The following is a 24,515-nucleotide window of genomic DNA, read 5'->3' on the forward strand; positions in this document are numbered from 1 at the left end:
ACAACATCAGCTGATTTTTATTTAAGTCTCAATGTTAATTTGAGACAAATAAATTGTAGGCATTTGTCAGTTCAAAGTTTTGCTGAGATAAACTTACGTATTGTCAAATTTTGTCTTGTATTCCAATCTTTCTGCTTTCTAAATATGCCAGAAATCCTATCCACTTAGTTTCAGTTGTTTTAGAACAGTATTGGAGGCTCCATATTGGCTTCTATCTCTATTTCCCTTTTCAAGTTAAGTTGTCTGGAAAATTTGGACTTGATTCTTTTGAAAAGATAAAAAACAGGAAGAAACCACAAGTTTTGTGTTCTTTTTAGTTTCCATTTAGTTTTTTTTACTTTTTAGGCTGTATATTTTGTTTTGTATTTGTGAGACTTCTCTTTAGCACTCTATTACTAGGCTACCTCACAACAATTTGTCTTTCACTAAATCATTCACCAAATTTTATTTATGTCTGTCATAGTATTACAAACATGTATTTTCTAATTGTTTGCACCACTGATGGGTTTTTTTTTCCATTATCCTGAAGATCATAAATAGGTTTGCATGAAGAATTGTTTAATTACTTGCTCTTTTCTTTCTTTTCTTGTCTATGCTGATCAGCTGAGTACGGTACTGCTTTTTTTTCTTTTTTCTTTAGTTTAAGCTCCATTTTCGTGATTTCCATGGTTGACATCCTGTGTTGCAGCTTATCCGTATTGTTTGAGAAGAGGGTCATTTTTTGTGAACACTGGATAAAGTTCAGTTGATTTTTATTTATATGGAATTTCTGGGTTGGTATCTGACTGAATATGTCAATATGTCATCTGATGTTTGTAGGCATATTTGAAAGTGGTGCTTGCATTTAGTGGGGGTTTTTTTTATTCCTTTGTTTAGGTTGTTTGGGATTTTCTCCTATTGATGGAGCAGAGAGGCTATTTCTTGTATTGTTTTAAATTGATTGCAGTGAGTTATCAATTGTATGAGATCTATTTTCTGTAGCTTGTACATCAGAAGATTTCCCTGAATTGCTTTCTTACGTAAATACTAAAGAAACAGAATTTTAGAAATAAATAAATATTTTTTTAAAATTTGTTTTGGGTTGAAACAATATTATTTTAGGTTTTTTGCCTTCATTAAAACACTAGTGTTTCTGTATCGCTCCATGAGTTTAAGAAGAGGTGAGGTTGTATTTTCTTTTTCCAGAGGTCTCACTGGAATTTAGTCTTCTCCTTTTTTTGAGTTTATATCTTTCTTTAGTTATTATGGAGATGAAGTTGTCCTCTTTTTACTGACTCTGAAGCATATCCAGAATGTGCTGTAAACTAAGCACTTAAAAATATGCAAAAGCAAAATGTTCTGTCATGCAACTGATTGTCACTTTGGAATTATTACTGTTAGAGAGCTAAGCACATAGTTTAACTTGCAGTTCAGTTGCAAGCTTCCTTCTTGAAAGCCCAAGAATCACTGCAGCATGATAGGTGCTGTAGAAACTACCATACTGAGAATGGGGAGCTTCAGCATTCATTTTAAAATAGCTTTATATCTTTCATATATTTAACCAGATAAACCCCATTACCCTGATTTCTAAAATTAATTCTAATAATACAAGTGAAGCTTGATTGTTTGTAAATGTACTGTAAAGCAGAGAGCAAACAGCTTCAAAACAGGTGTGTAATTAAGCATCTGGACTAAAGAGTATGACATTTCATATCGAAGCTTGTCTGCAGCTGCCTTGAAAGGGAAGGCAGGAGGAGTGGATTAGTCTGAAAAGTAGTAATATAGAAAGAGCCTGATATGCTGTGGCATTTGGGGGATTTGCATATATTGCATATTATTAGGTAAGACAAGTAATTTAACATCTGAAGTTAAGAACAAAATGGTTACTGTGAGAAACAGCTAGCATTTAGATTAAGAAAATCCAAGACTTGAGAAGTCTTGAACTTGCAAAGACTCATGCAAAAGTTTAGTCTTAGTTAATATGGTGTCTATCTCACATGTTTGTTGGAAAACAGTACCTATCAGCTTTTCCAGATGGCTGAACAGTTTAATGCTTAAACCATTTAGATCCACACATTAAAATTTTTACATTCTATGTATATAGGAGCTTGTTGTTTCACCACTGCAAGAACCATTTAGAGAAAAGAAGAAATAGTCATTACAGAGAAATGTTAGTTTGTGGCAATTCTTTATGTATGAGTACTGCAGCCATAGTACAGCTGAGGGGATGAATGGCATAACATTAAAATAAAAAAATGAAGATTGAATATACTGAATCCATAGGTTTTAGACATCCAAAGACAGGGGCTGTAGAAAATTAGAGTTCTTTTGTCAATTCTGGAGTTATTACAGCTTTCTTGGATTTGTTGACTTAATGGAAAAGTGTTTCCCTTAATTACCTCCCATTGCAAACACTTAATTAGAGGTTATGTTCAACAGTTGCTGTGTGAGGTGCTACTATTTTCCAAGTTTTTCCTATCAAAGAAACTGTTAAAATATTCTAATTAAATACAGGTCTGAAAGATTATCATCCTTAAACTCCAAATATACCATTTTATCAGGGTTAAAACAATGATAAATCTGGTTATTCCTATTCTTATATTCATTAAGCTACTTATAGGCATTGCACTACTTCATGATGAATTATTATATTCTAAAAAATAGCTTATAGGAAGATTCTAGAACAAGTAAGTTAAATGCTGATTACATTACAAATCTTATGAAAATTGTTTTGCTTCTTATGGAACTGCCTTAGCACCACATTTATAATTGCTTTTTCCAAAATATAAATAGTATTTTAATCTTATTTTTAGAGTTTTTTTTATAACATGAGTACTTTTTCTGGCTGTATGAAATGGATTCCTCATTCAGACAGATTACCTGAACAAAATAACAGGAAAAAACAACTTCATGCTAGTTTTATAACCTATTTATAATAGGTCTGTTAGTGCAAAAAGTTAGTTGGGGAGTCCCATAGCCTCCGAGTCTCTCTGTTGCAACAAAGTCTGACTTTTCTTCTATTGTTGTATTTTTTCCTGATTAAATATACTTAAAAACTGATTTCTCAGGAAGTTTTGTCTATCATTCAGATATCAGGCCATGAATTACAACAGGTATCATGAATGAAGTTATGGCAGCTCATGGAGTAAAACACTGCTTCACTGAACTTAAGTGACTGGTTATGCATTTAGTGTTATTGTTTAAATTGTCCATAACTAGCATTTGCATACCAAGGGAGTTCTTGGTCAGCTGGTTTGTAAGGCTAAACTCTTTCTAGCATTCTGGAATAAGCTGTATGCACATCCATTTGAAGAACATCCAGCCACCTGGTAGCCAAAGTGTGTGCATAGTGTAAAACAACTCCATACTCAGGTTCCCTTGTTCTGAAGAGTATGTGTGTGTAATGTGCATTTGTGCAGTGGGTGAAAATCATCAAAGTATGTAAGATTACTGAAGGAAAATACAGGTTTGTCAAAACTTGTCAAAAGAACAATAAAGAGATTATTTATTTTAACATGTTTCTTTTCAGCTGCCATCTGTCTCTTCTCAGTGATTTTCAATAAATTGACAGAGTGTTAGATTACATGTTACCTTGTGGGGAAAACCCAAGACATATGATACAGATATTATTAGAATATGTCTTTAATATCTTCTTATTTTAAAATATTTAAAAATATGTTCTAAGATCAGACTGGATGTCAAACCAATGTGTTCCTTCCACCATATTAGCAGATTTCTTTGGATGCATGAGTGTGCTGCACTAAAAAGAAAAAGAAAAGCATCCAGTCTTGTGATCAGTAGTAGCTGTTCAGAAGAGGAGTATCCCCCTCAGCATCACATGCTAGGTTGTTATCTGTATGCATACATGTACACCCATACAAGTATTGTTCTGGTGATCAGCCTTTAAAGGCAATGAGGAAAGGGTACAAGGTCTGACCAACAATAAGATATATATGATTTTATGCAAAATATAATGTGTGAATTATGAAAGATGTACAAAAAATTTAGTGTTCTCCATAAGAGATTTATGTTCTGACCAGTGGCGTAACATAATAAACAAGAGCTACAAAAGTTGGAAAGGAAATGCTCATGATAATCTGATGACAATAAAATTATCATCTTGCCTCATTGGTTACTTGCATTTGTTGGGTGGTTGTTCAGCAGTTTTACACAGGTAGAGTTCTCCTATGCTGTAAGTCACTTTTATGACTTATCATGAATATTGCTGCAGGGTAAAATCATCTTAAGGAAAAATTTGGAAGTTGAGAGGAAGGGCACTTCCTTAACATGATGCAGGAAGGGTTTAAACTAAAGTTTACAGGGAGGAGAACTTCAATCTATCCCACTCCTAACATTTTGATGCCAAGTGCCAACAAGAGATGCCTAGCATCTGGAAAATGTTCAGAATCCAGCAGGTTTAGGTAAGGAAGATGTTCTTTGTTATGCAGGTAGTCAGGCACTGGAATAGATTGTACAGAGAATCTGAGAATGCACCATTCCTGGAAGTTTTCAAGGCTAGGTTGGACGGGGGTCTGAAAAATCTGATCTAGTGGGGAGTGTCCCTGCCCATGGCAGCGTGGTTGAAAATTGATGGTCTTTAAGGTCCCTTCCAACCCAAACCATTCTAGACTTCTATGATATCTCTTACAATAAGAGAGACAGAAAATACAAAATAGAAGTAATGCAGGAAAATGCACGGAAACATATATTTTTGGTAGCTGCCATAGGTTCAGGATGGAAGAGTTGCAGACCTTTGGTTAAGGAAAGGGTTTGTGCAAAGCCTGCGAGGCTATTAGGAAAAATAGCCTTGTAAAGGAAAAAACTGGAAGTTAATATAATGGGAAAGAATAAGATAATGCTTCAGCTCAGAGAACAGCTTATTTATAGCAGTTTATTGATAGGATGACAATATTATTTTTAACAGCATATTTTGAATGCTCTTTAGGAGAATTACATCAGTATTAGAGTCCAAAACAGAGTACAATGACCAAAGGATTTGTCATCTAAATGAAAGGTTAATGTTTTTAAACTCAAGACTTGGAAACATTTTTCTTTCATTGTTCAAAGTGTTTTGATATTTTTGTACATCACAAGGAATACAAATTAGTAAAATCAGGATTTGCATAGAAATATTTCTCAGTTATCTCTATAAAGAAATAAAAGCTATTTAATTTGCCTTCTCTATTTCTTGTATTAGAGTGTTGACCGGGAAAGCCCGGTAAGTCTTATACAGAAACTAATGTAAAGAATTTCACCAGAAGAATAAAAAATAGCTATTTTTTTCCTTTTTGAATCTGTCTGCTGGCAATGCAGGTATTTGACTATCTTTGTTACACTCCACTGCTGTTGACAAGCAAGCAGCAGACCTGTTGGATGGAGTTTCTAAACTGCTTATGGGCAGCGGTCCGCCTACAGCATGGTACAATAATCTTGACCACAGGAGAGATCTTAAAACAGTTGAATGAATATGCTAAGTTACCTACCAATCTTTGTCTCTTTAGGCCAAGAAAATACATTAGCTGTGTGCATTTACAGGAAAATCTCAACTAGTGGAATAGAATTTCTGATCAGAATGAAGAAGCTATCCAATAAATGTCTGCTTCAAAACATCTCTAAACCAAAAAAAAAATATTTTAATGCCTCTGTCTTTCCTGGGCTGAAGAAAGTAAACGAAGATGTCCTACTAATTCTACAAATTCTGGATTTACCCACATTATCATCACTATTCTTAGGTGAAAGTCTAAAAACCCAGCAGCATCTAGAAAATACCCATTGAAAAAAGTTATTTTTAGAAGACAGTTAACTGTTGTTCTTACAGAGTCTGTTGCTTAAGCAATTCTTCTGTGATGAGCAGCATTGGATTGGTTATCTTGTCCTGAGATTAGATGCAGCTCTGAGAAATCTGATTGAATGGAAGATGCCTCTACTCATGGCAGGAGATTGGAATTTTAGGTGGTCTTTAAGGTCCCTTCCAACCGTAGCCACTTCATGATTCTGATTCTATAATCTTGTTAATATGCATTTAACACAATATGTATCCTATCTAAAAATATCCTATTTTAAATCATGCCTCATAAGGAAACAGCAGTGGAAACCACTTGTACAGAACAATTTAGGGTGTATAAGACTCTGCAGATGTCAGCACTTCATATGTTATCATCTTTAATTCCAAGAATGGAAATACTTATAAGTAAACTCTACATTGATATGCATTAACCAAGCCCTGGTATATATATATTTTTTTCAGCTTCCTTTACCATCCGTCTACCTTCTGCAGGGCAGAGATGATTCTTTTGGCGGCCAGAACTTCACAATAATTAGAATCCAGCAAAGATGCTACAGAATTTGTCCATTCTTGAGACTAATCAAAAGGAGACACATAGCAAGGATCTCTAGTATTTTAATTACTTCTAGAACCTTTGTAATTAATTCCTGCTCTGAAGAAGATGGAGGAGATGGTAGCAATATGCAGAATGCATAAAACCTAACCTAGGAAGTTCAATAAGAAGTTAGATGGAAAAATAATTCCATGTATCAAACAAAATACAATATTAATGGTTCTGTCCGAAACTTGGAATTACTTTTTCCTTCTGACAGTCTGCTCAATGTATTGTACATCTTTGTTAAATGTTCCACAGGGTGTTAAGAAAGGAAATTATGTACAGTGTGCTAAGATGTGAACAGTCAAAATGTTAAACATTTCAATTTATCTTTCTGTGAGAAAGTACATACGGAAAACACAATTTATGTTTAAAAGGTATCACCCCATTTTTATTTTTTGCTATGTAATTTTAATAAATGTAGCTAAACTGTGATGTATCTGTTCAGAATTATTGGGAGGGGGTAACATGACAAAAAAACTCAAAATAACAAGTCAAGAACATTACAGTGCTTTTGCTTAGAAAGGACCTTGCCTTTTAAAATAAAGAAATACACTGAAGTAGGAGGGAGAAAACAACAGTCAAGATGGATGTCTTTGATTCTGTAGATCTCAGGTGGAAAGTATTAGTTTTATAATCAGGTTTCTTTAGATTGAGCACTTATTACTCCCAGTGATCCCAGTGTTTAATTCCCTGCAGGACTGTTCATATTCTAGATTCTAGAGATGATTAGACAAATTGTATCTGTAGGGGTAGCAATAATGTTTTGCAATATTTAACTCATTTTTAATTCTGAGAAAATAGTGGCATTTTCTCCTCCTATTCAGACTTACTTGCCTGCATGTTTATGGTTTTATCTAGAGGCACCTTGTTCAATATTTACATTAAGCTTTAGTTTAACGTTTATATTAAGTGTGTCTGGTAACAGATGACAAATACAGTAGGAATCTGTTCTTTCTAGATACATTTGCAAAGCTGTGCATATAATTTATATTCAGTAAGAAAGGATAAAATCATCTTTTTGCAAATATAGAAGGTTAACTGATTTTGGTATGGTCAATTGCAGACAATTATGTAGCTCACAAAACCTCTCTTTTTGTATTTTTGTGTATTACAGGTAGCATAGTGTACCTTGGGATGATGGTGGGGGCATTCTTCTGGGGAGGCTTGGCAGACAAGGTGGGAAGGAGACAATCACTCCTGATATGTATGTCTGTCAATGGATTCTTTGCCTTCCTTTCATCCTTTGTCCAGGGCTATGGCTTCTTCCTCTTCTGTCGCTTGTTTTCTGGATTTGGGTAAGCTCCTCTGGTTTTGTTCATTTTCACAATTCTTTGTGCTAATAAAACTTTTCTGTTTGCAGAAGCACATTATTTAGTGTAGAAATACAGTCTGTGTCAGCAGTGAGAGAATTAAGCAAGGTAGCTTCTACACTCCTAAGTAACAGCCTGAAGGGGAAGAACAGTTCTGGGGGAAAGACATAGACTGAAAACTGTGAGATTGAGTTTATTCTTATATTGCAAAGGATTCGTTTTGTGAACTTGATCAACTTGCTTAACTCTTTTATGCCTGATCTTCTTCATGGACTCTACTTTGTTCGGTCAGCAAAATAAAACTCTCCTCACAGGTGTACGCTAAGATTTTGGCAATATTTGCAAAGTTTCTATTTTTTTTTGCATGCACAATATTGTTTATAATACCATTGCACCAAGATAGTAAAATTTAAAACAGAGTCCTAAACTGTGCCAATTGTTATTGTTCTCTCTAAAAGAATGCCATTTATTGACCTGTGTTTTCTTTACTTTTCATTTAAATAGCTCCTCAGTGATTAAATTTATAAACCTAAGCTTTTATGAGCAGAGATGGAGATACATAAGTAAATAACTATGAGTAAGACTCTACCTTTACTGCACTCTGGGATAAACAAGAGCTCTGTTCTGCAGACTGCTTAGTTTAGCACTTCTGGTCATTGCTTGATTAAGACTCCTAATTACAGATCCAGTTCAGACCGCTATCAGTCTTTAGTATGCTGAATAGACAGGATCTGGTGAGAGCACAGCAACTGTGTAGTAAAGTCATGCACATGGACTCCACTGCTTTTATGATTTGTTGCCCTTATTGTACATAGCCATGGTTCAGCAATGCAATTGTGTGATATTCGTGTTTTGAGAAATCCTTTGAACTGGTCTGAAGGAGGCTAAGGCCTGATATGAATACCAAAAAAGAAATTACCATAGCACTCATTAGTTTTAAACTGATTTAGGAAGAGGAATGGAAGGACAAGAGGAGAGAGAAAAAATCTGAGGAGTCCTCTTGCTAGAAGAATCGCCTTAGTCTGTCACCAGACTGTCAGATATTCATAAGACAACAGGGGGAAATGGCAATATTCCAGTTCCTAAAACCCCCAAATCCCATAGAAAAACAAAATTTTAAAAATCCCATATCATAAATCACCATCAGTTCCAGGAGCTATGTTTTCTCACTCCATGGAGAAACACTACAGATCGTGTTTCATGACACTTTTACTCTTCTGGGATCCTGGCAAAGTTGAGAAGCTTGTTGTATTACTGCTTAGCCTGGCCAATTCCCTGGGGCAGGTCTGGACACTTATGCTACAAAGGTTTGTTTTTTGGCACACATGTTTGACTTTATCCTAATTGTCCCTTTTGGGATATACTGCAAAATATATATTTATTATGCGGCATGAGAAACTTGTCTGCACCATTTCCTCCTCACCTCTCCAGGAGCTTTTGCAGTAAGAGTCAGTGCCTGTAGGTTTCCTTGGGATACATGTATATCCTTGATTTGGACCCTGTTCTCTTGTGTACCCAGTTTGGGATTAATAGTCCTTGAAGGAGCAGGCCCTTCATATTGTTATCCTGTACTTTCCCCACTCTGTTCAAAGTCCTCTACCTCATCTTTGAGAGCTATATGAATAGATCAATTTGTCACCATGTACTGTATTTTAAATGGACTCCCCAGAACAAAACAAAACCCAAACTAATCAAACAACAAAAAAGACACCACAAACTGCAGAGTCATTCCTCATAGCAATTACTGCAGAGAGAGGTTCATGGCTGGCTCATATTTGCTGTTGTCTCTAAAGGCTGATTTTTCCCCCTGAATAATCCCCTTCAGACAGTATCAGGGCAGCAGTGTGAAAGCCATGAGGTTTCTACAAAATAATCTGTTTCTCAGACACTCAAGTCGAGGAAAAACTCATCTTGATGGGTGTTTCCCCTTTTCCAGCTAATGGGCACCTCACCAAATTGTCACCATTTCTCAGATATGGAGGATAGTGGCTTAGAAACTTTGTCTTCCAATTCCATCAAGACCCAACAATGTATCTTACCAGGTCCCATCAGCCTGTGCACCTGCAGGCTACTTGGATGTTCTCAAACCTGATCTTCTGCAGTGGGATGTTGTCATTCTTCCAGCTCCCCTGCCTTTCCTTCTGCAGCTGGTGTGAGCAGGGCTCTTCGCAATGAAGACTGAGGGGGGAAAAAGTTGAGTGAATTGAGAAATTTTCCCTAGTCTTCTTGATGACATTCCCCTATACCTCTGTTTTCAAGGGAGGATGCTTTATTCCAGCAATTTTGTGTGTTTCAAAGAGCCCAACTATGGAATTAGAATTATTTTAAGGAAAGAACTGAATGACAAGTTTTAAAGGTGAAATAGGATTGTTACTCAGACTGGAGAGGAGTAGAAGTTTTCTGAAGGGACAGGGAGTTATCTGAACAATTTCTTTTAATTAAAGATCACTGAAATATTAAGAAGTATCCAAATTATATAAAATCATGTAGATCTCTAGAGTTTATACTGTTATCTTCTAGATAATTTTAAAAAAAGGTTAGGAAGCATGATTGTCACTTGGTGCCTTGGTCTAGTTGAGGTGTTAGGGCCTGGGTTGGACTAGATGATCTCTTCCAACCTAGTTATTCTATGAAAGATAGAACCACTATCTCATAAAATACTTTATTAATCGAAAAACTACAATAAAATATATTCTTCTCATACCACTTGCAGTGAAAATGTGTTTATAGAAGTAGAATGTTCAGGGAAAAAAATACCCCTTCAAATATTTTTTCCCATTTTTAATCTGAAAAAAACCTAAGACTAGTAAAATCTTTGCAGGCAAAAAAGAGATTTTGGATGCAAACCAGTATAAATAGTATCAAGGTGCTGCTGCATAAAGAGTATTGAGACATACAAAATTCTGGAAGGTAAAGTTAATCTAGACAAAAGAAATTAAGAAATGTTGGAAAGTCTGCAAAATCATTTCCTTTTCCAGCAAATGATATCAGAACTGTGATTCTTCCATTGATCAGTTGAAAATCAAAATGCAAACAGAAATTGAATCCAAAAGCCTGATAAAGGTCTTAGAAGGGTTTTAGACATGGTTTCCTACAAAGTGAAAAGATCTAGAAAGGAAACTGTGAGTTGTATTCATCATTAGCCACTGGGGGAAGGTGCAAATGTTTATCATCAGAAAGCACCTTTTTGTATCTGTCTGAAAATGACAAAGGAATACAGATACAGAACATGACTCATAACATAACTGTTAGCTTGAATGAAGCAGGATCTGTTGTCTGTTCAACGCTGCCACTGTGAAATATTATTCTCAGCTACATAATTTCACCCATTTTCTAAGAAACATTAATCTAAGCTAGTAGTTTAATATTTTTAATACTTACAATTTTAGCTGTGATTTTTTTCAAGTACAACAAGTAATTGTATAATAAATTGATTAAAACTGCAGTACAGATTTGTCTTATGTCATTTTGGATAGATTTCACTTTGGTTGCTTTGAGGTATGCAGAGATTATACAATTTTTGGGAAAAAAAATCTTTCTTATCCAGCCCAAATATTACTTTTAAAAGAAATTAAAGTTTTCATGCAGTGAAAACTGGCTGAAATAATTATCCTGAGGTAAACTACAATTTAGAAATTTTTCAGACAACATCATATATTTGCTACCAGTAGAAAAGTATTCTTTCCTCTGAGCAAAATTAAAAATGCCAAATGAATGTGTCCCATTTTAAAAGCACACAGTATTTCCAGAGTGCAAAGATTTCTTTCAATTTGCCAGAATTGCCAATTTGGTCAAATTTCTTCTCCAGTCCCACAGAAATATTAGGAAATATGGGTTAGATGTTGTTAACTGATACAACTAAAAGCTATTAGGAAGCTTTCCCCTGCCTGTTATCCCTTGTGAATAAAAGCCTTTCTCAAGATGTATTACCATTATTATTAATGTATTAATGAACATTAATGTATTAACATTAATGTTAACACCCAGATTGCTTTAGACTATACTTCATTGAATCTGAGACTTACCTTCATCCTTCCTTTGGCAGTCTGTAAACCTTTCTGCAGTACTTCTAATTATTCAGATCCACCACAGAGTGCTGGTGGTATCACTGTGGTAGAACAAAACTCATAATTCAGATATTTTCTCAAATTCTTCATATTTTCATGGGGAATGAAAATTTAGAAAAATATCCAAAACCGTGAATGTAGTTTCTCACAACTTGCAGTTTTGAAGGTTTGCCTCTGTAAGTCCACACATGCTGACTTTCACAAGCAGTTTTGTATAGTATGTCTAGTGGCAAGAAACACTTGGAGTCGTATACCTACCCCTTAGAGACTGTGACATGATGGGTATGTGTGCGAGCAGTCTATACACATAACAACCGCAAAAATGTTCCAAGAGAGATGTAGGCCATGTGGAAATAAGACAAGATGGTTGGCCTACACAAGCCTACAGAACCACTTCAGGAACTTCATATCTAGAACAACATACAGCTTTTATAATTTTATGTCATCAGTATTTAGTATCATGTTGTATTTCTTTTTTACCTCTTCATTTTCACTTGTTTCACTTCTTTTTCATGAAACACCTTGTATTCTCTCACTCTCAAAAGTCTGCAATCTTCTATCTCTGATTCCTTTTCAGCATTCAGCTGTGTTCTACCCAGGGTTATCAGTGTTTTTACATTGTGAGCTAATGAATAGCTCTGCAGGTGACTGGCTTTAAAGCTCATAGGCTGTGCCAAAAGGGATATATGCTTCTCAGTGAAGCCAAGCAAGTAGCTGGCAAGGTCTGAGATTCAAAATAGCTTTAATCCAGTCCTTGCAGCTTCAGATGTGAATAAAGGTTGATGAATCTAAACCTCAGAGAGAAGTGGTCTTCCCTAAACCTCTTCTCTTCCCCAAAGCATTTTTATGAGGAAAGAAAGATTATAAAAAAGGGAGAAAAAGACTAGACAAGGATAAATAAAGGGAGCCTGCATGACAGAAAAAAGATCAAAATAAAAATCATAGAATCATAGAATTATTTAGGTGGGAAAGGATCTTCAACATAATTGAGGTCAACCATCAAACTAATACTGCCAAGTCCACCATTAAGCCTTATTCCCAAGTACCTCATCTACACATACTTTAAAACTCTCCAGGGATGGACATTCCACGCTACCCTGAGCAGCGTCTTACTATGTTTTACAAACCTTTCTATGAAGAATTTTTTCCTACTGTGCAATTCTTCTGGCACAGCTTGAGGCTATTTCCTCTCACTCTACTTTTCGTCATTGGAAGAGGACAGACCAACCTGTCTACACCTCTTTTCAGGTAGTTGTAGGGAGTGATAAGAGTTTTTTCTCATTTTCTCCAGCTGAAAGACCCCCAGTTCCTTCAGTCACTCCTCTTAGGACTTTTGCTCCAAATATTTTGCCAACTTTGTTACCCTCTCTGAATATATTCCACCATCAAAATGACCTTCCTGTAGTCATCAAAATGACCTTTGGGGCCAAAAACACAGGACTTGAAGTACATCCTCAGCAGTGCCCAGCACAGAGGGACAATCCCTGCCCTGTTCCTGCTGCCCACACTATTGCTGATCCAGCCCAGGATGCCATTGGCCTTCTTGGCCACCTGGGCACAGCCTGGCTCATCTTCAATTGCTGTCACCAGCACCCCCAGGTCCTTTCCAGCCACTCTGTCCCAGCCTGTGGCACTGCCTGGGGTTGTTGTGACCCAAGGGCAGGACCCGGCACTGGGCCTTGTTGAACCTCACACCACTGACCTCAGCCATGATCCAGCCTGTCCAGATCCCTCTGCAGAGCCTTCCTGCCCTCCAGCAGATCAATAACCCACACAGCTTGGTGTCACCTGTGAACTGACTGAGGCTGCACTCAATCCCCTTGTCCAGGGATCATCAGTGAGCGCATTAAACTGGACTGGCTCCAGTACTGAGCCCTGGGGAACACCACTGGTGACCATCTGCCAGCTGGATGTAACTCCATTCACTGCTGCCTTCCGGGCCTGGCCATCCTGACAGATTTTTACCCAGAGAACAGTGCAACTGTCCAAGTCGTGGGCTGTCAGTTTCTCCAGGATAATGCTTTGGGAGATGGTGCCAAAGCCTTTAGTAAAGACCAGTTGTGCAACATCCACTATCTTTCCCTCATCCACAAAACGAGTGACCCAAAAACAGAAGGAGATCAACCAGAATCTGCTTTTCACAAATCGGATCCATGATGGATGGTTCCCCTTGTTCCCCTATATGTTCCATATGACAGTGCAGGGTCATCTGCTCCATGACCTGCCTGGACACCTGTCAGGCCTGCAGTTTCCCAGATCCTCCCTCTGACCCTCCATGTAGATGGGCATCATACATCCCAGCCTCCAGCCATCTGACACCTCCCCAGTTAGCCAGGACTGCTGGTAAATTATGGAAAGTGGCTCAGTGAGCACTTCCACCAGCTCCCCTAAGACCCTCAGGTGGATCCTATCCAGGCCCACACGCTTGAGCATGTCTAAGTGCTGTAGTGGGTCACTGGACATTTCACTTTGGATTATGTGGGCTTCATTCTGCTTCTTCTCCCTGTCTTACAGATCAGGAGGCTGGGTACCCTGAGAGCAGCTTGTCTGACTACTAAAAATGGAAACAAAGAAGACCCCAATCTTTTCTTTACCCTTTGTCATTGTGTTTCCCCAATCCTGTAAAGAAAGGGTGGGTATTCTCCTTAGCCCACCTTTGTTGTTAATGTATTTATTGAAACACGTTTTTGCCTTTTAGAGCAGTATATAAATTAAGTTCCAGCTGGGCTTTGGCTCTTCTGATTTCCTCCCTGCATGACCTTATGAAATCCCTGTACTCTTCCTGAGTATCCTGCCTAGTTTTTCATAGGTCATAAACTCTTTTTTTTCCTGGAGTTTGGCTCTCTGTTCAGTCCAGCTGGTCTTCTTCCCTGCTGGTCCAAATTTCAGCACATGGTGACAGCCTGGTCCTGCACTTCTAGGATTTCTTTCCTGAAAAATGTCCAGTGTTTCCTGGGCTCATTTGCCCACCACAACTGCTTCCCAAGGGACATTGTCAACCAGACTTCTAAACAGGTCCAAGTCTGTCCTCCACAAGTTCAAGGTACATGCCCTCCTTGACACCCTTACTTACTTCTCCAACAGTGAGAAGCTCTGTCATTTTGTATCACAGTAGCCCTTTAACCATCATATCACACTACTCACCAGACCTTCCCTGTTCACAAACAGCAGGTCCAGCAGGGTGCCCTCCCTTGCTGACATCCTGACCAGCTGTATTAGAGGATTAACTTCCAGAAGCCTCCTGGACTGGTTCCTCTCCACTATGCTGCTTTTCCAGCAGGCATCTGGTAGGTTGAAATCCCCCAAAAGAACAATAGCCAGTGGTTGTGAGAGCTCTTCCAGCTTCTTCTAGACTATTTCACCTGCCTTTTCTTCCTGGTTTGGTGGTCTATAGCACACACTCACCATGGTACTAGTCATTCTAGTAAAAGCTAGAAAAGAAGAATGAAAACAAAGAAGAAAATCTACAAAAGAAAAAATTCAAGAATTCATTAGCAGTGATTTTGTGTTTGCCAATACTAGCACATGTGAAAGCAATTTATCTGACATATCAAATTATTTGCTATTATATGCTTGAATATAAATTAAACTTGATTTTTTAAGAATAGTGTTGGGTAAATATGGAGAATGAATTATTTATTTGTCAATTTCATCTTTCATCAGAACTAAACATCAAAGTTTAGTAAATTATCATGTGCATCTTTTTTACAAGGACTCTCTTGCTATTAATAACGCACAGGCCACCTGCAAGAAAATTTCCTTATTATTCATAGTCCAAAGAAACACTTGTATTTAAAAATGGGTACAATTACCAGCAAAGCTTAGTCTTTAGTGTGATGCAGTTTTACAGGGGTTTATCCAGCAGTTCTCAAGGAAAAGGTTGATCTGTTTGCTCATCCTTAGATACTTTGCCAGTCTAATGGCAATTCTGAAAGGAAAACAACAGAAATATTTTTCAATGAGACTTGTACTGGGGTAGAAAACAGTTGAGAAGAAACGTTATGTGCACTTGAATTGGAAGGACAAGGAGTGATGGGCTGTTTCTAAATCTCTGAATCTGTGTTATAAGCCCCACCACTTATCAAATAGCAAATAACAAGGTGATAACTTGCAAATGCTGTCTCACAAAGACACTATCTATTTTTAGTCTGGATGTTGTTCAAGTTTGCAAGAGAGGTCAAGGTATTTCAGAAGAACACCTTCTATATCATCCTACCTTTTATATTTAATATTCTGTAAGGTCTTTTTGTCCTAATTATCTCTATTCCTTGTATGCTGTTGCATTTCAATCCCCTTTGGCCAGTGAATCTGCAAATAAACAATAGGTTCTATCTGAAGCCAGAAGTTTCTGAATGCCTCACAGACGTGTTTTTATCCCAGCTGTCATACTGTGTAGTTGCCAAAATCTGTTGTGACAAATCACAGCTCTGAAGGTAGATTAGCAGACATTTATCATCTTTGTTTGTAACAAGCAAAATGCAAATGTATCTTAGCTTATTGTTTGTTTCACTGAACCCCACTCTCCTAATGTTCATTACTTAAATCTCCTTTTTTTCACCTGTCTCAAAATTTCACAGAACAAACATGAACTGAGAGTGTACATAAATACATAAATATGCATTCTCTCTTGCCCTGCCTACTTCTGATAGGGTTTATTACGTAAGATGAAGAATAACCAAAAAGACCAATATTTGCCATTCTTTTGATTGCTGTTTATCCTATTCTCCCACATATAAACAATATGTGCAATAGCTAAAGTTTCCTGCTTTTTCTTCAGTGTTGTTCTTGCATATATCTCCACATATTTACAAAAAGAAAGCAAGGCTGAAGCATGCGTCCTTTTATTTCACATGAAAAGTCTGATGCTTGTTGAGTGAGAGCACTTATTTCATGATCTTGGGCCAAGCTCAATGAAATTTTCCTTCCTGTTGGTATTAGATCATGCCTCATTATAGAATGTGTTAATTCAGGAGACAGATACCACTCATGATCATCATCCCAGAGGCTTAGATCAGTGAGTTTTTTAATCTTTAAACAAAATGTTCAGGCTTTACACAGTTTATCTGTGAAGATATTAAAAAAGCAATTTGTTTTTGTACATGCTAACAACATATATACTTTTTGTGACCCCCAAGTGCATGGACTTCTCTCTGTTATCTGTGGGTAACATGTTTACATCCACTACTTTGGTTAGGATAACTGAAGAGATAACAAAAATAAATAACAGATGAGATAAAGACTTCAGCTTATTTGAGTAATATCTGTTTAGGAAAGTTAAACTCCTTCCCATTTTTAGAATGAATGTTCTCAAGTCAACACAGTTTTCATGGGATTTTCATCTGCACAGGCAGACATATCAAGAGAAGAATATAGTTTCATATATCAAATAATTTTCAACAAGTGATGATGAGCCATATAATTTATAAACACAGTAACAGCAAATAGCCCACTGTATCATACCAATTACCAGCAGACTTAACACTGTGTCCTGTGGGAAGATAGCATTTGTATTTCCGTTAAAACAAAAGATGAAATCTTCCCACTGAAAAATTAGTAGCAGTTCTGCTTTTAATGCTACTTGAAATTCGCCCCTGTGCATGCTGCCATTCATTTCACGAAATGTTAGTGGGAAACAAAGAGGCAGTTGCTTTCAAACATACAGTACAAAAATGCTGAGAATCAAATTCTGCTCCTTCCATATAAGTATGGAAGGGCTCACCTGGAGGCACTGTATTATTAAGTGTTTATATGAGTGCAAGTGAAGATAGAATCTAGCCACAATTTTGCTTTTTCTAAACTGTAAAAATTATATTCTTCCTTGCAACTGTTGGGTGACTTTGCTGTTGGTAATGGGTTTCTTAAATGTGAACTTTTTGAGAAGTTAATTCATAAATAGCAGTAGTGGCTGAAGGATCAAAAAAATCCTCACAAGAAAGTGATGGAAGAAGTTTGTGATGGAAGTGATGGAAGATTGAAGATACTCTGATCTTCTTTTGCCCAAGTCTTTGAGAGTTAATTTATGCTTCTGTTAGCAGGGTTTAGCATACCAGATACCATATTAGTTCTACAGTAGAAAATGACTGTAGTACCAAGCACAAGTTAAAATTTCTTCAAGTCAGTGAGACAGCAAGGTTTCCCCACGAGAGTAAAATGAGTTGTGGGATACAGCCCTTGCTACCTGTGTATGTAACAAGAATTCCTAGAGATGTAAATGTTTGTGTTACCAGCAGAGCCTTTAACAGCTAGCAGGTTCAGCTGTGTAGAAGATTCATTGTAAAGCTAAATATTGACCGGAGGTATTTCAGAGAAGACGAGGCTTCAGGATGTCCTAATTGGACCCTCCAGTACCTGAAGGGATCCTGTAAGAAAACATGGAGAGACAGTTTTTGCTAGCATGTAGTGATAGAACAGGAGGAATGGCTTCAAACTGAAAGAGGGCAGGTTTAGGTTAGATATTAAGAAGAAATTCTTTCCTGTGGAGGTAGTGAGGCAGTGGAACAGGTTTCTGAGGAATGTCGTGCCATCCATGGCAGTGTTCAGGGCCAGGTTGGATGGAGCTGTGAGAAGTCTGGTCTAGTGAAGGTGTCCCTGCCCGTATGAAAGGGTTGGAATAAGCCTATCTTTCAGGTCCCTTCCAACATAAAGCATTCTCTGATTCTGTGAAGAGCTATACAAAGAAAAGGAGAAAACAGAAGTCCCCTATACAAGTGTAACATCTTATTCCAGCACTTCATCACAGTACATGAAGATATATTAAAACAAACTGTGTGGCTACGGCACTGAATTTTCTTAGCGGTGAAATACCATTTCTGCATTCATGATTCTCTTATTAGTATCTGTTTAAAACAATTTCGAGGTTTGTTCTTTACTTCCAGTTTGGTTGCTCCCAGATGACATTATAAATATGCATTTATCTTTAAATTCACTTAAAAATTCAGACCATGCCATATATTGCTTCTAAGTATGTGATCTGATGGTATTTTCTTCTTTGGAAAAAAATAAAATCCACAAGCACTTTTCCTAATGCAGAACATTAGACAGATTGCATATTGATCACATTGTACATCGTGAGCAGGTAAAGATAGTAAAAGATTACTTGGAAACCAAGTACCAAAAGTGAAGCATATTTTGAGTTACTTTAATTTTTGTAAAACCAAGTTGCATCTTCTCTTCATTTTTTTTTTCCAGCTGACCTTCAGACAATGTTTATTTTACCGTGAGAAAAAATGAATATTATATGAATGCATATGCTCTTCATTAAAAATTAAGTAAAAAGCCAACTGAGCTTAGCGAATCACAGAGTGCAACTGAATATAATATGTTTTGAATTGTGTGTAAAAATTGACAGTTACTTCTTGGTTACCTAAATTGTGGGAGGTAAGACTTAGAAAAATACCTATTACTCTTTGAGAAAATGTTTAATATTTTTCTATTAGAAGCAATGTACTTTGACACTTGTCAGTAGACTGTCATGATTTTGTAATGGTGAAAGTCAAGATTTGGTGCTGGTTTCTGTTCCGGTGACTGACACATAGCAATTCCCTTGAAACATTGAACTCACTAAATAGTACTTGGAATTTTCAAGGAAATATTTAACAAAAATTGCATCCAAACTGATGAAAGTTTTCTCTAGAGTTCCCCAGTACATGGTGCAACTTGAGAAAAAACACTTGCTAGAGAAGCTGCTTGCATTTGAGGTTTTTGACGACTGCTGCTACGGGCTCGTTCAGACTTTCTCTAGCTGTTACTCTCTTGCTTAATCCACGGTCTGTGTCTCCTTTTAGGATTGGTGGAGCTATGCCAACAGTCTTCTCCTATTTTTCGGAAGTGCTTGCTCGGGAGAAACGAGGTGAACACCTGAGCTGGCTCTGTATGTTTTGGATGATTGGTGGCATCTACGCTTCTGCAATGGCTTGGGCAATAATTCCCCATTATGGTAAGAAAAGCCATAGAAGAAGAAAAATCTCCTTGTGATTTGGAGGTTTTCTAGTATGAAAGTAAAGATCTTGAAGTACAGCTTAAAGAAGGGTCTTCATGTCTGTTCTCAAACTACTGACCCAGTTGATTAAAAGAAATTGATTCCTTTCAGAGGATATAGTGGGAATAGGTTGTATGTCAGATAAAAAATAATTTATTACAGGATGCAAAGCTTCATCAATATCTATATTTAGTCAGGTTCTTTAAATTTCTGAAAACCTGTACACATGAAAATGTAGTTGATGTTATGGTTAAATCTAGAGAAAATGGGTGATGTGGAGGTTTGCATTAAAGAAATTTTGAATTGCTGGAATGTCAAATTAGCAGTCCTTTAGACAGGAAGGTCCTTTCACAGGAAAGACTGTGAATAAATATTCTTGAAGAGAAGACTAAGAACTTTCCTAAAGTTTGCAGTGCTGAAATCTGAAATTAGTCTGAAAATAAAGCTATAATTAATGTTTCTTAGTGATGTTTTTAGTGGTGTAAAAACAAATAAATGGAACACAGTACGTTTAAATGCTGTAGGGATGTATGAGGGCAATTACTGAAGTTATACTCACATGAAATATAAGCTGCTTTGTCAAAGAGCTCTTTAATTGCCCTGACATAGTTAAATATTATATGGAAGTACGGGTTCAATTCTTTGTCTCCTCCACTTGCCTTTTAGAAGAGTCAAGTGCTCACAGGTCTCCAGTGTTTCTGAGACTGCTCAGGCGTTCTTAAAAATCAGCTCCTGTAGCAGTTCTCTCTGGCAGGCCTCGAGTGAAGTAAGGCAGCACTGTGAGTTAAATGGCATCCAAAGCAGCTTTCTTTAGCCAAGCAAGGACATTTATCAAAGCTATATTGTGAAGGTTTTCCTGAAGTGATGGGAACACTCAGCAAGTGATAATGTCCAGAAATAAATTAAAATAATGCAAACTAATCAAATACCAAGACTGTTGCATTAAAATTAATTTTAGGGTTCAGTAAACTCAACCTGAATCTATATCTTCAACCTTGGCTCTGGACATTGAATTGCTGGAAACAAATAGAGGAATTTGTGCTGACAAAGCACAGTATGTTTCTTTTTATTGCAAGTGGTAAATTGCTGTGGATGCCAAGTCCTTTTTTACTTTCCTATTTTATTTTCTTTATCTTTCAGTGGAAAATACAAATGTTATGACAGACTGACTTATATGGGTTGTCTTATTTCATGTAGATTTTATAAAGAACTTTGTATCCTTTACTGAGGTGCTTTTGGAACATCACATGGCAGTATATTTTAATATAGTGCACATATAGCAATGCAATGTCTCTACAGGGAAAACATTTCTTCTTTCTTTAGCAATGGAAGAATACCAGCAACAAAAAGTAGTGCTGCACTGATTTTCTTGTTGTTGCTCTTGTTGTTTCTTTTTATACCTGCAAAAATATTTGTTAAATAACATCAGACAGAAGAAAGTAAAAAAATACAAAACATAGTATGCTTAGTGCTAGACATACAAATCACTACTTGCAGTTTATTTAGGTAAGTTATAATTATCAAAACAAGGGAAAAAAGGTCATGCTATAAACAGAATCCTTTTTCACAGTAAAAGAAGTAAGTTCATACACCATTTTGGCAAAATTAAACAGAACATATTTATGGGTTTTGATGAGGTCTTAAAACTGTCTTTACTTCTAAATCAGACTTTTTTGCTATGTTTGAAGTTTAAAACCTAGTCTTAGCTCCTGCTACTAATGTGAAATCTCTCCAGTTCAAGCATTATGGCTATTCTGTAGTCATAATGCTGTGCCAAGCTCTCAGATGTTGTCAAGGGCTCCCAGGGAAAACGCTGCTCCAGCATTTGGGGAATGTGGTCACACATTGCTGTCTCCTCCTAGAAACATTCCAGGTCAAGCAAACACCAGTGCAGGTGTCTACACCATTTGTATCACGTGTGTTTTCAACCAATCTCTTATGGCATTTTCTCTTTTACAATTTCTACATGATTTCTGCATAGATTTATTTTGCCAGAATTAAGCAGAAAGAAGAGATTTTCCTCCAAATCACCTCCTGTACTTCTCATCATTCACATTTTCACTGACCAGGAAGCAAAACATAATTATGAACAACTCACCCACTTTTAAAACACATTTATACTTGTTCATGGGTATTTGTGTGTTCTCTGCTTCTCACTTGGGTTTACAGTGTTTGTTTTTCTCAGCTGGACTCCGAATTTACCCAGTAGCAGTGAATGAAGCTCCATCTGTGTAAAAGCATTAAACTGACATTGAGGATAGTGGAATTATTCTTACATTAATAGAAAGATATCAGGTCAACACAGTAGAATAATTTTGAATATTATCTTTTCTTCCCTCTTTTACCAATGTATTAATTTCATTTGTACTCGTCCTTATATAAGCCACTTTTGAAAACTCCTAGATTCGTAAGTATGCATTATCTAGCCCAGAGCAGACAGTGAAGCTGTGTATGTATGTTTGCTCCTTGAACATGTAGCTATATGTTTCTGGGAGAAAATGAAGATTACTCTCTATATGTATAACAGTTTATCTCTGCTTTTGTTCAAGCAGCATAGCAGAGTCTGAAACAGGAGTAATGCCCTGAAACTCAAAAATAGCATAGATAACTTGTCTTGACATCAGCATGTTGTTAAGTGAGGGATTAGTGTGATGCAGTGCTGCAGTGACCACATATACAAAGGCCAGTATCATCTGGAAGAAAAGCATCTCTATAGCAAGGCTTTTTGATTTATATATGTGTTTGCCATTGTTTTTTTGGTTTTTTGGTTTTTGGGTTTTTTTAAGTTCATTTTTCAAATAATGAAAAATCCTAAGAAAGAAAAAATTTAGTTTAAAATCCAGATATTGTTATCTTACTATTTTTTTAAAAATGAGTTTATTTTTTAGTCTGAGAATAGGAATTAAAAAGAATTATGAAAGGTTTTTTTATCAGTTTTAAAAGAGAAAAATATTCTGTGCCACAATATTAAAAATTAGTCTCAATGTTTATTGTAACATATTTCCAAATTAAGCATCAAAGGAATATAGATGAGGATTTCAGTGTCCTTAGCCTATCAGTTTTGATGTTCTATCTAATTTGATGTGTTTTGCCTATGAGGGTCATACAAGCCTTTTCTGGTTTCATGGAGTATAGGGATATCTTTTGAAATTTGCAGCATTCATTAGAGTATTTTGCTTAGTTGTAAACAAATACTGACCTCATTGGTCTTAAATCTTATTCTTGAACAAGAAGAGGAGTTCAGAGGAGTTCTTGATCAAAATAGAAATTAGATTGCAAGGTAGATAACAAGATGGTGAAGGTATCCAGACTGTTACAGCATAAGCTGCAAGTGAAACCTGAAGTTTTTCCCGACTCTCACACTCCAGTTTTGGTATTTACCAGAGAAGAGAGGAGATAGACAAATGACATTGGTGAACAAGTCTCCATTGTATGCCCAGAGAAAGAGACAATACTTCCACATATATACAAAGAAAGTCCAATTAAATTAGGCTCCATTATTCTGTAAAATATTTCAAGGAAATAGGAAAAATACTTCTTTCTAATGCACTCAGTGCAAAAATCGGATGTAAATTTAAACTATTTTTCAGACCAGAGTAATCACATTGCATTACAAATCTTCACCTAAAGTATTCATTTTTCATCAGTAGTTTTTTTATTTTTCCTACTGAATTGAGGACCATTTACTTGTGTTCATAAAAGAGGTATTTAGCACCATTCAGGAAACTTGGAGTAAAAAACTGTGAAATAGAAAGTTCCAGGAAATGGCATTCCATTTCAGTAATGGATATTTCTTGCCTAGGTGTAATGTGTCTCTCTGGCCATAAGTGGGTACATATTAATATGTTCTCTGTTCCTGCAGTTTTCTATTGCATCAGCAAACAACTGGTGTTTTATTCTGTGACTAGAAGTCACAGCTACAAATTATAAACTAGTCACTAGTTGCACATGACATTTCTACTTCAGTCATTAGAGAGTCATTTACTAGAGAAAGCCATTTCTTCTTGAATATATGTTTTTTTGAGAGACAGTATGTTCTTTATAGTAACACAGAACTTAAAAATACAGACATGGAAGTGTTCAAATAATGCACTCACTCTTGACTTGCAAAACATTGTTATTTAAAATATTAACAATAACTTCTCTTTTTAAAATGTTTATTATGTCTCCTTCTGGAAATTTTTATATTCATTTCCTGGTCTGTAAAATATATTCACTTCTATTCTCTCTGAAGGTTTTTATTTATTACTTTTCTCCTGTCAATATGATTAAATGATTTTAAGGGGAAGAAACTGAGACTTAATTTAGATAATTTAGGTAGAATTTAAGTTTAAATGCAGTTGTTGCATAGTACTAACGTGAACTGCCAAATATATTTACAGAATCTTCATTCACTGGATGTTGTCAAGGACACATGAAACTACAGTCTGTCCTTAGTAGTTTAAAACCACACCAAATTCACTAGACTTATCAATGGAGACCTGTTACCTGTTCTTAATTCTTCTTTCCATAATTAGATAAGTCTTTTTGTAGGCACAGGGTCCATAATGGCTTCTGTGTGAGTGCAGATGTGAGGAGAATGGACCAATCTGTTTTTCTTTTGAGTAAGAAGTGTCTTGTAAACTGGCCTGAAAAATATTTCTCAGTTTGCTGTAAAGCAGTTCAGTTGAACTCAAGAAATTAACTCTACTGGCAATGAAAATTATCCTTTTGTCACCCTTCTAGCATGATGACTTGAGACCAGTTTTTGTTGTATTTTCCATGTCATGTTTGCTTTGGTTTTGTATCATCCAAATGA

At 36.4% G+C, this 24,515-nt stretch overlaps 1 protein-coding gene across 1 annotated transcript in view; it reads left to right on the top strand.

The window, feature by feature from the left end:
* SV2C (synaptic vesicle glycoprotein 2C) overlaps positions 1–24,515 on the top strand; it is a 72,769-nt gene that overhangs the window by 12,901 nt on the left and 35,353 nt on the right. Inside the window, exons 2-3 of the mRNA XM_062513219.1 lie at positions 7,477–7,657; positions 19,524–19,675. Of these exons, the coding sequence (XP_062369203.1) occupies positions 7,477–7,657; positions 19,524–19,675 (333 nt within the window). The remainder of the gene's footprint in view (positions 1–7,476; positions 7,658–19,523; positions 19,676–24,515) is intronic.

Source organism: Cinclus cinclus, chromosome Z (genome assembly GCF_963662255.1).
Source record: "Cinclus cinclus chromosome Z, bCinCin1.1, whole genome shotgun sequence".
Taxonomy (NCBI): Eukaryota; Metazoa; Chordata; class Aves; order Passeriformes; family Cinclidae; genus Cinclus; species Cinclus cinclus.